Source organism: Meleagris gallopavo, chromosome 6, assembly GCF_000146605.3.
Source record: "Meleagris gallopavo isolate NT-WF06-2002-E0010 breed Aviagen turkey brand Nicholas breeding stock chromosome 6, Turkey_5.1, whole genome shotgun sequence".
NCBI lineage: Eukaryota > Metazoa > Chordata > Aves > Galliformes > Phasianidae > Meleagris > Meleagris gallopavo.
In genome coordinates, this window is record NC_015016.2 from 47281471 (window position 1) to 47295368 (window position 13898).

The following is a 13898-nucleotide window of genomic DNA, read 5'->3' on the forward strand; positions in this document are numbered from 1 at the left end:
TATATAATCATGGACTTTTTCATGTGCAAAATTTAGGCACGACTCTAGGATATGTTTGGTCCATTTTGCCCAACAAATATTTACAGTCAAGCAATTAAGATTCCTTTGTAGGACAGCAATTTTCCCACGTCAGTTTTATCTCAGACAACTTTAAAACTGTCAGTAACTTTAGTAAATATAGAAATCAGTGAGTGTAAAGTATTACTTCTATATATTTTAGGATCCAAAGATCAAAAAAAAGATTTAAATGAAAATACTGGCCTGATACCAGAAACCCCAAATTTTCAATCACTTTCCATTAAGACAAAACTGCAGTTATTGGTTTCTTAAGCAATCATAAAATTCAGTGGATAAAACACTGGTATGTAGCTGATGAAGTCTTGCTATGACTTCCATCTTTGCTATCGGACTCTTGGTATATCATCTCACCTGGCTTTGCTCCACCATTGCTTTCTGCATGCAGAAAGGGCCGTATATAAGCCTGTAGTTAATTATAATTATTTGTTGCTGCTATTCAGAATTTCCCTCACAGCTTTCACGTAGCAAAATGGCCCCTTCTTCATGTGTTCATGAGTGACACCAGTAACACACAAGAAGGCTCAAGTTTCAAGATTATGCCAGAAAACAAAGCAGTGTATACATTTTAGTATAGATCAGCAAGCAAACTTGTTTCAGATTCTTGTGAAGCCTCAAGGTGTGAGCTGCTTCTCCTCTCACCTTGCACATTTTGTAGCAGCTTGCTAAGAACCTTCCTATCTTCAGGAAACCAGCAATACAAAATGAGTCATAGAGGTATCATCAGCAGTAAGTCCTTTTACAAAAATGTCATAAGGATGAAAACCCTGAACCCCATTCAATTCCACATTTTCCCATTTTCATTACTATTCTGATATCTTAACTCAGTTTTTTTATTATCTTCACTTCTTGCCACAGAAAGCAAAAGCATTTCCCATGTATCAGAAAAACAGAAGTTGTAAGGTATTCAACAATATGGTCAAACTTTGTTTTCCAAATGAAAAGCGCAGTCTATTTTGACCTGGCCAGTATCAGCATAAAAATCTTCAAAGATGACCATAAAAATGCTTAAAATCTATAATCCACATAAAATCTATATAATGCTGTGAAGTACAATCTAACACATAGCTACACAAGCACTTGTATAATCTACTGTTGGAATCTCACCGCCAATTTTTGGCCCAGGTCTGTAAAATCCTTTTACAGCCTTGCATAAGAGACATGTCCTTGTGCAGCCCAATGTGGCTGTGGCCTTCAGTCCCCACTCAGCCCCTGAGCAGAGCCTGCAGAACATGTGCTGCTCAGCAGTGTGAGGCAGGCTGCTGGCCCTTCGCCACGGGAAGCAAACTCAGGTTGGACTAGTTCCCATGTGTGCATTCAAGATTTACTTCTCTCAAAGACTGTTCCTGACCTTGACCGAGGCCTTTGAAATTTATGGGTTGGTAAAAGGGAACAGAGGAATGAACACACTTGAAGTTCCTAACTCTTCTGACTTACCCACACCAGATGGCTGCTGCTGACTGTCAGCAGCAGCCCGGTGTTACAGTGTCTGGGTACAAGAATTATATCTTATCAATGATGGTGTGAAGGTTGGCTTTTAACAGGTCCTGGTGCCTTTTGTTCAGATAACACATTTTACTCATCTGGAATTCTGAGAGGTCTACAATTTTTAAACCTGGATACTGCTCTATCCCAGGCCTTCTTGAAAACAGTAGCTACCAAGTGGTTTTTGCTTTGTGTGCACCCCATCTTTTAGCTGGTCCAGAAAAATTGAGCTGATTTTCAAAGGATCCTTTATGAAATCAGCAATTCTCGGGCATCAGAAAAATGTGCCAAATATCTAAGTGAGAGAGAGCAGGTTTTGTGAGGGATCCTCCTTCATCCTGAAACAGTAGTGAAGGTTTTATTTTTTAATAGCCAAGCCCAGAGAATCCATTTTTCCACTTCTTCTCTACATCAGAAGTCTCTCTGTCCCACATAAAAACCTGGATATGAAAGCACTCTTGTTGGCTGAACAACTTCTGTAATGGAGTGGACAATTATTTAATTCCTTGAGCAAATGGACATTAAATGCACAGAAAAAATTAAAGCTTTTTTTCCAGGGACCATCCTCAGTGTTTATGTTGCATCTGTTACCTTACCTTCCATAAGAGCACAGCCAGCAACAGGAAGATGAGAATTCCCACCAGCAAACTGATGGCAATGATCCATCCAACAACATAACCACGAGGCTCCAGATTGTGTAAAGCTTCAAAGACCACCTACAAAGCAATTAGAAAAAGATCTTTTTATGATTGGAAGCTGTATTGCTTTCTCTTGTACTCACATTAAGAAATATATTGCATGGTGGCCTGACTGATCATATTTCATCCATTCGTCCATCAAACAAATACAGAATGTGCTCTTAATTTCATGGTTGTTTTTTTTTGAGGGATTGAAAGCTTCAAACGGAATCTGAGTAGTCATGTGACATCAGCTCCCAACTAAGGATAAAGCATATCTGCTCCCACTCAAAAATAACCCTTAATTTGCCAGCTCCTCCATCCTACTCCAGATAGCGAGCTTCTTCTGGTGCTAAGCCACCAAAGGTGAAAACCAGCAGTCCTTGGAGTGGCAGAGACTGAGCTGACATCCTGCATGAATTGTCTTACTTGCCATGTTCCCAGCTCCACAGGACACTGCAATACTTCAATGATATGCTGAGTTTGTTAACTTTTTTTCACAAAAAAAATGGGACTACTCGCATATATTCCTATTGAATATGGACAGTTTCTGCTGTGCTTCGCAAAACACACTTGGGAATGAGGGAAGGGCATCTGCAATGATAGTCTTTTCTGGGAACACCTGCTGTTCTCTCCTTTCGTATCACATACACAGCACAGAAATAGATCCTATAAACTGCTTTCCTTAACTGCCTGCTTTAAGAAGAAAATAGGAATGAACTGTATCAAATGTAAACACAACAGGAATTTTCGATCTCTTGTTTCAATCAAAACCAGTTTCTCAGTGGAAAACTCCAAAGTGGTTCTCTTCAGTGATGGCTACTTCTTTGATAAATTTTGCAATTTAATATCCAGCAAATATGGAGAGGCAGCCTTTTTTAAAGGTAGCATGTTTGCTTAATCTGGCTTTGGTTTAGTTTGGTTTGGCTTGGAAAATAAATAAGTGAATTTTCCTCCCTTCTTCACAAACCACTTTCATTATCTTTGCTTAAAAACGCCAAACCCTTTCATAGGTAGTAATTGTTAAATCAATCTTTCACAGTTAAAAATTGATAAACAAAAAAAAACAAAACAAAAAAACCTCAAGTTAAAAATGTGTGAAAATCAAGAAATTAGAGTTAGATATGCTTATGCAACCCCAGTTTACTCATCATAAAAGACCCATGGATGATCTACGAAATGCAACCACTCCCTGGTGATGCTGTTCAAACAACACTGCATATGAGACAGCAAAGAGAATGTTCAAGCCATATGCATGCTCCACCCAAGCATTAGGAAAACACAGCCCTGAGTTCTCCATCCATGAAGGTTTCCAAGGCTCAGGCAAAACCAGGGAAGTCTTGAACTGGTGTGGGAAATAGCCCTGATTTAAGAGGGGACTGGGACAGCATGATCCTTCTAATAGACGTTTCTTTGTTTTCAAAAGGATAACCAGCTTCAGTGAACATCCACAAAAACTGAAGGCACAGATGAGAGAAAACCACAAGTGGATAGGTCTGTATTTTGTCACGGTGCTCCCATAAATAAATACATACTCCTTCATCTCAGTCTCACAGACCAACGTTGATTAATGCCACAACATTTTTGGAGGTGGAATTTGAATACAGCTGATTCACATGCACTGTTTTTTTTGTACCAAAGAGATACTATCAAGCATCTGATGACAACAAGACATGAAAACGTAACAAACAGTCAGGAATGACAGTATATAAAGATAGAATTTTTCAAATATGTTCCCATAACTAGTGTTAAAACAGCTCAAAATAGCTCTCGAACATGGACTAGTTCTCCGAGAAAAAGAATCATTTCAGCACTTCATACATCAGCACAAAGCCTTTGTCAGGCCTTTTAAGATATCTCAGAAAGTTTCCTGGGAAGCAGAGTTTCCCTCAGAGCCAAGATTCATGCAAGGGGAGTTCCAGACAGAGAGATCAAAGACAAATCTTGTGCCTTCCTTGGATTTCTGAGCCAGCTTGGAAAGATGATCTGCAGTGGCAGACCATTTCTCATAGAAGCTATGGGTAGCATCCATCTTTCAGAGACAAGTCAGAAGACTAATTTTAAGATGATAAAGCACGAATGTTATTTTCTTTAGGATTCTAAAAGGAAGAGAAAAACCTCTTAACATAGTAGATATTGCCATCTTTAATGAAAGGAGAAAGCAGGTACTGGATGCAAGATGAGCTGGTGCCTTGTCTTCAGTGTTAATTTGAAACAATCTCCAGCACAGCAGAACTGTACTTCATGCTGCCAAAACACAGACTAAGGAATAGCTGCAGAGGTCAAATCATGCATCATCCCTACAGCTTGAAGGTAGAATAGCTTGGCTGTATTCACAGTTCACACTCATAGCTCAAGCAATCGTAATTAAGAGAGTATAGAGCAACAACTTCTTATCAATTTAATTTCTTCTATTAGTCTGGAATCAATTGGCAAGCATAGAAAAAAATACTCTGTTCACAGCTCTGTGGTTTGGAAAGGAGCAGGGATGTTGCGTACGTTATGTCCGAATCCAACTCAGGCCTTCAAAAACCGCTTGCGTTAGTATGCAGACACAGCTATGAGTTTTGGTTAAAAAACAAACAAAACAAAACTACTGGGGATTAAAAAAAAAAGAGAAAACCCACAAACTTCAAGCCCCAAACAAACTAGACTGGGCAAACAGTGTACAGCACACACTGAAGTGTCAGTGGGGAATCAGGACAGCAAGCAGTGGAAGGGAGGGAAGCAAGACATCCCAGTTGGGAAGCTGAAGGCAGAAGGTGGTATCTCTAAACAGAAAATTAATAGCCAGTGTCTGCCATTGCACCTGTGGACTGCCACACAACTCAGGAAAGTAAACCCTGAGTAAACCTTGGCCTCCTCAGCAGCACAGCCTCTGTGGGGCAGCCAACAGGGTGCAGAGCACAAGGCAGCCCTTGTCCTAGTGCACTTCCCACAGCTGATAGAGAAGGCAGGAGTGATGAAAGTGACTGATGCAGAAGAATCACTTTAGAATCACAAGATATCCTGAGGTGGAAGGAACCCACAAGAATCATCAAATCCAATTTCTCGTTCCACACAGGACTGCACAAAATTCAAATCCTATGTCTGAGAACAGTGTCCAAAGGCTGCTTGAACTCCTTGCAGCTTGAGGCTGTGACCTTGGCTTCCTGGGGAGCCTGTCCCATGCGTACCACCCTCTGGTGAAGTACCTTATCCTGATTCTCAGCCTGCCCCTCCCCTCACACAGCTCCATGCCGTTCCCTCAGCCCTGTCGCTGTCACACAGAGCAGAGCTCAGCGCTGCCCTTCACTCCCTGTGAGGAGCTGCAGACACCATCAGGGCTCCCCTCAGCTCCTCTGCTCTGGGAAGAAAAAACAAAGAGATCTCAGCTGCTCTTCATACACCTCCACACCCTTTTTGTCTCCAGATCTGTACACATGTCCTGGGTTGCACCACCCAAAGCTCAGAATTTGGCAGTTGTTCTTGTACCTTCATGCCTTGGTGCATGCACTTGGTGGCTGCCCAGCCCTCACATTTGTCAAGATCTCTCTGCAAGGCCTCTCTGCCCTTGAGAGAGTCAACAGTTCCTCCAGCTTAGTGTTATCCTCAAACTTAGCACACATTCATGTCCTGCATCCAGACACCATCTCCAGACCAAAATGACAGATTAAGCATTTGATTCTGTAGAGAGGGCTGTGGTTTAAAAGGCTTAAAGAACATCACTTATCTTGTTAGCTTGCTTTCTATATTTCAAACATATCCAGTAAAAGCATAGGAAAAAAAGTGGAGCTGCACATCTCCTGTTTATGCCATCAGCAAAACACACTTAGTGCCTTTTTCTAGCTGGACGTACAAAGCAACTTCTGGGAGACAGCTGACATTGCAGAGCACCACCTGGATACACAGCTTGCAGAAGCTGTGCAAGTTGAAATCATGGAGTATTTGCAATAAATGGTAACATTTGAAAATTTGAAATAAATGGTAACAAACTGGGGAGTGATTGCTATTTTCTTTTGTTAACATTACTTGGGAAACCAGAAGGGGACCACACAGGGAAGGGAAAGCAAGATTTAACTGAGGACTGATCCCCTTCAAATATAGCTTTATTTGCTTCTTGACTCAAGTGCAAACACTCGTGGCTCTGTGCAGGACCAGCAACAAGTGCTGATCAGTGACATCTGCTCTGGCTGCTCCAGCCAGCCAGGACTTGGGAGCCACACAGAGATGTCACTGTGATGACATGTGGGTCTCATGGTGACATTTGAGCATCTCTCAATGGAACCCTCAGACAGTTCTTCTAGATTTCACTTGCCAGCCCGCAGGCCAAAGACTGGCTCGTTGCAGAAATGCCTCTGTGTCAAACTGAGACAAGAAAATTAAAATTGAGCAACCTGAATCAGAATCTTCTGTTTCTGAGCCAGAAAAGCTGGCTGAGTCCTCATGCTCTCATTCTCCTGATCCTCCAGGTTAGCATCAAGGAACAGCTTGGGATACTGCTGCAGCATGGATAAAGGAAGAAAAGGATTCACTAACTTTTTCTGATGAAATCAAATGTTTACCTCACACTCCTTCTGAGGAGAGCAAAACCAGCATCTCCTCACAACTTAGCTTTCCACAGAAACTCTGTGGTTGAAAGTGATGAATTTAAGATGATTTGATGGGGTCATGGTGGAGACGCCATTGTCATCAATGAAGAAAAGTTTAAGCTTGAAGTACTAGAAAGAACCTTCAAGAGTTTTTCAGACCAAAAATATGAAAAGCTTCATTCATCAACTTAATCTTGTATGGATTCACCAAAATACAACATGACTGCAAAAGTTCTCCTGAATTTCTGGCAGAGGAAATTTTGCTGCTCACAGGAAGGTACATAAAAATTTTCTCCACACAGAAATCAGCTCTCACAATATTCTGGTGGGAGGAATGAAGGTTCCAAGAAAATAAGCTTTGGTAACAGAGGAGATGAAGATGACAGTAAATGCTCTGATCTTTCTGTGTCTGTTTCTGGATACTTCAGAGGTAGCATTGCTGAGCAGTAGAAATATGGATAAAATAGATTTGGGTTATATCTGAGTCTGAATCCATGGAATAGAAAGATACATAAATCGGGATACGATGAGTCTGTTTATTTCAATATATTTGCAACATATCTTGTTTTAGTCAGCCTAAGATATAGGATTAAACTGACTGAATGACCTTTTAAATACCCATGTTCATCTTCAGCATTTAAGTCTCACTTCCTGTATCTTGCTGTCTTTGAGTCCCAAATAGATAGCAACTAATTCTTCTCTTATGAATTTTTCACTTACTCTTCTACTATCATCCATACTTCCAGAGAGATGATCCACAACTGCCTGAACACTGCCAGTGAAGAGATGCCCTGAGGGGATGAGAGGAGGTGTTCAGGTCTCAGGGAGACCTGAACAAGAGCCACCTGAGGAGCAGACCAGATGTCCAGCCCATGCAGGGAGCAGCTGCTGGGTAAGACAGGAGCCTGCTGGCAGCGCCAAAGGAAGAAGGCATAGAGAAAGTGGCACCCATGGGCCCCCACCATTCAAGCACCCTAAGAAAGCCACCACTCAAACCAGCGCTGCTCCAGCCCTGCCAGACCCTGCTGCAGCAGCACAGAGGGAAACGTGCCAGCCTCTGGCCTCCTCCCTGCTGCCACCGAGGAGCAGCCAGACCGCGGCTGCCACCTCTGCTCCTTCATCTCATACGGGACCCAGGTTTACAAATGGCCCACTGCAGCAGGAGCTTCCTCAGCACCCGCAGACAGCTGAGCAGCAGGCTCCTTGGGCCCTCCTTACCTCATCCCACGGCCATGCTGACAGCAGCCATGCTGATGCCTCCTAACAGGCAGCCCCATCCTGCCCCAATTGCACCTGCAGCTCTCACCAGGCACATGGAGGGGATGGGTTGGCACCTTAGCGTGAGACCCTGCAGACAGCAGGGACTGCAGCACCAGTTACAGGTTCATAAATTGAGAGCTCATAGACAGAAAGTTCTGGAAAGGTGTTGGAGTGATAAACGTTCTCCATTCTCATGTCCTTTTATTTATTTGTCTTTTTATCTATTTATTTTTTTAATGATTCTGGAAATAAAATGTTTTAATAGTAAACCTTTTCAGTTATCATGTCCTTTTTATAGTCATTCTTTCACTCATTTATGTATTTAATGGTGAAATCACAGATTGAATCTGTACCTTGTCTCTCAAAAGAAAGTAGAAGCAATGGTTCTAAAATCACTTTAATGGTTTTCTGTAAGAACCAAACTTCACACAACCTCCAAATTATTGTTTCATTCTACTTTTCTCAAAACAATTCCCCACAGAAAGTCTGTAACTATTTTTTTATAGCATGCACGTCACAAGTTAAAAGTCTAGTAAGATTTAAAAAGCACACTAGAACACACTCTTCCTTTATCCCTTCTGTTCTCTTAACAAAATGCAGTGACAAGATAAGACAATTTGCCTATTTTTCCCCCAGAAAACAAAACCCAACCAACAGGAAAAAAAAACCCAAAAGCAATAACTACACTTCAATAACTTCACTTTTTCTCTACTAGAGACAGAAGCTGGAATTGCAGGTCATTCCCAATTAAAAACAAATAGAATAAAAATAGAGTGCCACCGCTGTTTGCTACCCTATTGATTTTCTAAAACAATAGTGAATTGTTAATTAGGAAATGACAGCAGTTTCAGCAATGGGGACATATGGAAAATAATAAAAAGAAAATACTCAGGGTGAACTCAATGAAAATGAGGGACAAAGGGAAAAAACACTCCCAAATTAAAACTAGGAAGCATACATTTACATGCAATTAAAGAAATCTTTGCATAAGTAGATTAATTGGCTTGGCAGCAGCTGAGAGAGCGTGATGGGGCAGCAGACGTCTGGTCTGAGAAGAACATGTGCAATGGTCATAAAACATGGAGAGGATTACAGACTTGTTTTCAGACTGACCAGATGCCAGGAAAAGGCCATGAAAAACACAGCTGACTTGACGATGTATGAGGAGCTTAAGTTTCATATTTATCTTTTGCACTTCCTGCTGTACTTATGGGAAGTCTGGGAGGTAATTTAGTTTGCCATACAGCGTAAGTAGCTCAATTGTCAAACACGTTTTATGGAATGCAATTAGCCTGCTCTACATTAACAGTGAGCTGCACCCTACCACTAACCTCTGACATCTTGGATGAATACAGACAAGGGCAACTTCTACCTGTGTCAACCACTTGTTATATTCTGACTGTTATATTCTGATCTTAATGAACAAATTTAAAAGGATTACTTTTTTTGTGTGTGTGTGCCCTATTTCCATAAAGTATGTAGGTAAGAATTTAAAACCAATTGAGCAGGAATTCCACAAATACCTCAACTTCATACAGTGCTTAAGTCCTTAGAAGAACAGGGACATGCTGATGTACTGGGACTCAGAAAGACAAGAAATACAGCTCAGCAATATTTGGTTAGAAATTAGTAATGCACTTCTCTTTGCTTATCCAAACTAAATTAATTTTATTTTTTATTTATTAACTTTAATTGTATCATGAGGCCCAGAATCATAAAAGCCATGCTGAGCACACAGAAGGTGAACTCTCTGATCTACTATTCGACCACTGCAGTCTCGCGGAACTCATTTTTTGGTTTTGCCTCACATGCATGAAAGAAGGAAGCTAAACCTTCATGGTAATCCACATGCTCAAGAAAGGAAAGTATGCTTCCTGAAAACTCCACATATCACCTTCAGCCATTATATACTCATGTTGATCCAACTGTCATCAAAGATAGAGATCAAAATTGTTCATCTTCGTGTGATTTGTCTAATAGAAGTCCAAGCAGAATCATAGGATGGCTTGGGTTGGAAAGGACCTCAGAAATCATCAAGCTCCAACCCTCCTGTTGCAGGAAGGACTGCCAACCTGCATATCTAATTGTCTCCCTATCACATTGGCTATTGTAACTAGAGAAAGAAAATCTATCACCCCAAATCATATCAAAACGTATCCAGGTCAACAGAAATCATTTCTGAAAATTAAATTTCAAGGACTGCCTGGTCTTACAGAAATGTAGGTCACTCTGAAAGTGCTACCTCCCGTTTACTTTCATGGAAACTACAACGGATACAAAAAGCACAACAACACTATTTGATAGAGCAAATTCTCAGCTACAAAACGCTCTTTTTTAATATAGTCATCACCGCTATCTATGTGTTTTTGCCAGCAGAAATAAGAGCGCCCATAAAAATCTGACCAGTAGAGGTGACCCACTGCCACTGTTGTCACAGCTGAAACATAACACAGCTGAAATACCTTAAACTTGCACTGCAAACATCAGTCACTCTTTTCCCTTTGCCTTTTTTTACAGACATTTTGTATTCTGATATTACACACTCAATTGTAAAAGTCCTCATTGAAGTAGGGGTAGTTGGTCTTAAAGAATAGTTTAAAAGGGTTTAATAAGTGTATTTAGCTGTAGACTGCAAAGACCTTGTCAGATTTACCATGATAAAATGTCTAAGAAAATGTGTTTCACTGTCAGTGAACACTTAAATAAATAGACTCAAAGGTAGTCCATAACCAACTCTTCAGGAGCTACTCTGCAAACGGATATAGTACAGCAGTCTGTGGTCAAAGAAAAGAAAATATATTGGGATTTTAAAATGGAAGGGAGGAGTACGAACAAAGATATTTTCTCTCTTCTGTCTCTACTTCCAGCAGAATAGTTGTGGCTTGTAATAACTGTTGTTCCCTTCTGCATTCCACAAGAAAAGAGAGCAGGAAAAAATGAATACCTTGAGCCAAACCACATGTCTAATTTTTTTCCCTTAACGTGACCCTATGCAAAACATACAGCAACAGAGAAGCCAACAGACATATGGAAATAGCATAAAGGAGAAAGCAAATAGCACTCACAACAGAAAAGACTTGAAGTTATAAATTGATATTACATAGCTACAGCATGTAAGTCAGGCTCCCTCACAGCTTGGGTTCCCAGGAACGAGGAGCAAGCTCTTGTTTGAAGATTAACATAGCTTCCCAGCACACACACTGTACTTCACAATCACTGCAACTCAAGACTTAATGAAAGGTTTTCCAGGAACAGGAAAAGGACAGTGTTGCTTTGTAGTGTTGTTAGGGTTTTTTGTTGTTGTTTTTTGTTTTTTTTCCTTCAATTGTTAAAAAACAGCAAAATACAGTGGAGCTTGCATTCCTGGATATAAGCATTTCTGAATTTTGAACATTAAATAGTAATCCTATATATTTGACACTGTGCCTATCATTTCGACATTCTGAAATCATTCAGATACCTGGCAGAGAGATCCTAGCTTCTCCTATTTCAGCTGGGGCATGAGTATCACAGTTAAGTGTTACTGCAGTTACCAATGATTTTTCGCCATAAATTTTCAAGATTAACTCCGTGCTAGCTGCAGAATTAGAGATATACAGCAACTTATTAACAGACAGGGCTGCAGGTCACTTGTAAGGCACATTCCCAGGGAAGACTGGCTATATTTTTTAGCTCAGCTGCCAACTCTATTTTTTCTAATGTTCTTTAGGATGGTCCAGAAAAATGACATAGAAAATAAAACAAAAAGGGAAAATGGGTCCTGTCATGTAAATGACTTTCTTTTCTTGACAGTTCTAATAAAATTAAATGATGATGGAGAAAGTGGACACTATAGCAGATCTCTGCTCTCCAGCTGAAAGTACTAGATGCAGATTCAAGTGTTTCTTTGCCTTTGGTGTTTTAAATCCAGTATCTCCTAGAAGACTGCTTTAGTGTGTGATGTCTATCTCTTCCAAAAGTGCTTTGAACTCAACACTCTTCACTAAAACCCCAACAGCACTCACTGAAATGAAGCCAATAAGAGAATGGATGAGTGGATTGGTGATATCATGGCTGCTGAGAGTAAGAGGATAACTGAGAAGAAGGATCTCGATCATGTTCCAAGGATACGCACAAGAGGAGAAATAGAGATTGATCTTCATGTGAGATAGGAACAGGAAATGACACTACAAAATTTCAGTAGGCAAAGAGAAAGCTGAATTTGGATATGGCATCCTGTCCAATCTTCTTGCATAAGCATTAGACAACTTGGTAGTTGGAAACCAAACTCAGCACCTTCCTTTTTCGGGAAGTTTTGGCCCTGAGGTTTTGGTCCTACAGAACTTGGCCTACAGCCGAATCTATACTGTGAATTCACTTGAACCTTAATATTTCCCCTTCAATTTTCAGTCCAGCTTCATGAAGATCAACAGAAAATGCAGTTTCAGGTTGCACATGAATTCCACATCTGAAAAAACTTTGCTGGAGCTTCAAGACTCTTTAAGTTTTTCAAGGAAAATGAATGAGAGCAGATATCAACCTCAGAGTAGGAAGCTAAACCTAATTTTGGCATGAATTCCTCAAAGCCTATTACAACTTCGGCTAAAACAACACAGATTCTCCTGCACCACAGAAGACCATTCACAACAGCATGGTTATCACAGTGAGCAAAACCACAGAAGCAAGGTTAACTGCACTGCTAGTCTAGCCAGACAGTCTGGGCACTCTCAGCAGCTAGCCAAGCCCAAGTCCAGCCACAAATTCCAATCTGCATTGCTCTCTTAATGGACTCTAGCCCATGGGGAACAGGAAGCATTTCTCTTCGTGTTCATTTACTTACTGTCTTTTCTTCCGGACTCCCATTGGGCACCTCTACAATCCGGAGGTCAGGGTCTACCTGCACCCTTGCCCTTGTGACAAACTGGATAACTGATGAAATGTCCTGAAAAGTAAAAACATAAAGAACTAGATTTATGGGTGGGAAAATAAACAAAACATCAGAAGTCCTCAAAACAAAACATCAAACATTTGAAATGTTTGGCAGTATGATAAATACATCTAGATAATGCTTAGTGTAAGTTAGGTTGAGAACTAAGTACTATCCTGGTTAAAAGCTTGTTTTGAAAAAAATATACTTTACACTCATAACATTGATAAAAGCAAGCACACTAAAATAAAATCAAGTATGTTGGACTTCAAACAGCATTCATTCATATTTGAAATTTGAATACAATTTCTATTTAGCTGTTTGTTTTGTGTTGCAGTGGTGTTTTTTTTGTTTACCGCATTTACCACAAAAGCCAAAAACTGAGAACCTTACCAATCACTGCAGACAATCTCAATATTAACCATTACAGGAGAAATCTTTTATTTTTCAACTGAACAGAAAAAACACAGGAAAGCTGGGGCAGGCTCAAGTATAAGCCACAAAGAAGACTGCATAATTAATTGAAACTGTGCACTTCAAATATCTTTAATATTCGTTGTACATCTTCCCTTACTAGTATATTATTTCTCCTATATTTTACTAATTGCATTGTAACAGGCACATTCTAATAAGCAATCTTAATTCATATCTTAGTCATTCTTATGCCATTTGCGCTGGGGAAGGTAAGTATGGGTAGCAAATGTCAAGTATTAGTGATACTGACCCACAGACTTGGGTAAGCTCTGCATGTCTTTCAGAGGTGGGATGAATCCTGGCTATTCCCAGGACAGAATTCCTCAGAAGCACGTTTCAAGGCACTCAGTTACGTGCTTACACTGTTTAGCTTTTCTATCTACAAGTAACAAACACCTGAAGCTTCTGGACTTTCTTATACTTCTGTTTTCAAATATGGACATACATTAG

General features: G+C 40.4%; 1 protein-coding gene across 1 annotated transcript in view; it reads right to left on the reverse strand.

The window, feature by feature from the left end:
- The window catches only part of ITGA9 (integrin subunit alpha 9), a 207864-nt gene that overhangs the window by 15700 nt on the left and 178266 nt on the right, over window positions 1-13898 (reverse strand). Inside the window, exons 25-26 of the mRNA XM_019616789.2 lie at window positions 12888-12989; window positions 2157-2276 (exon numbers count right to left, since the gene is read on the reverse strand). Coding sequence (XP_019472334.2) covers window positions 2157-2276; window positions 12888-12989 — 222 coding nt within the window. The remainder of the gene's footprint in view (window positions 1-2156; window positions 2277-12887; window positions 12990-13898) is intronic.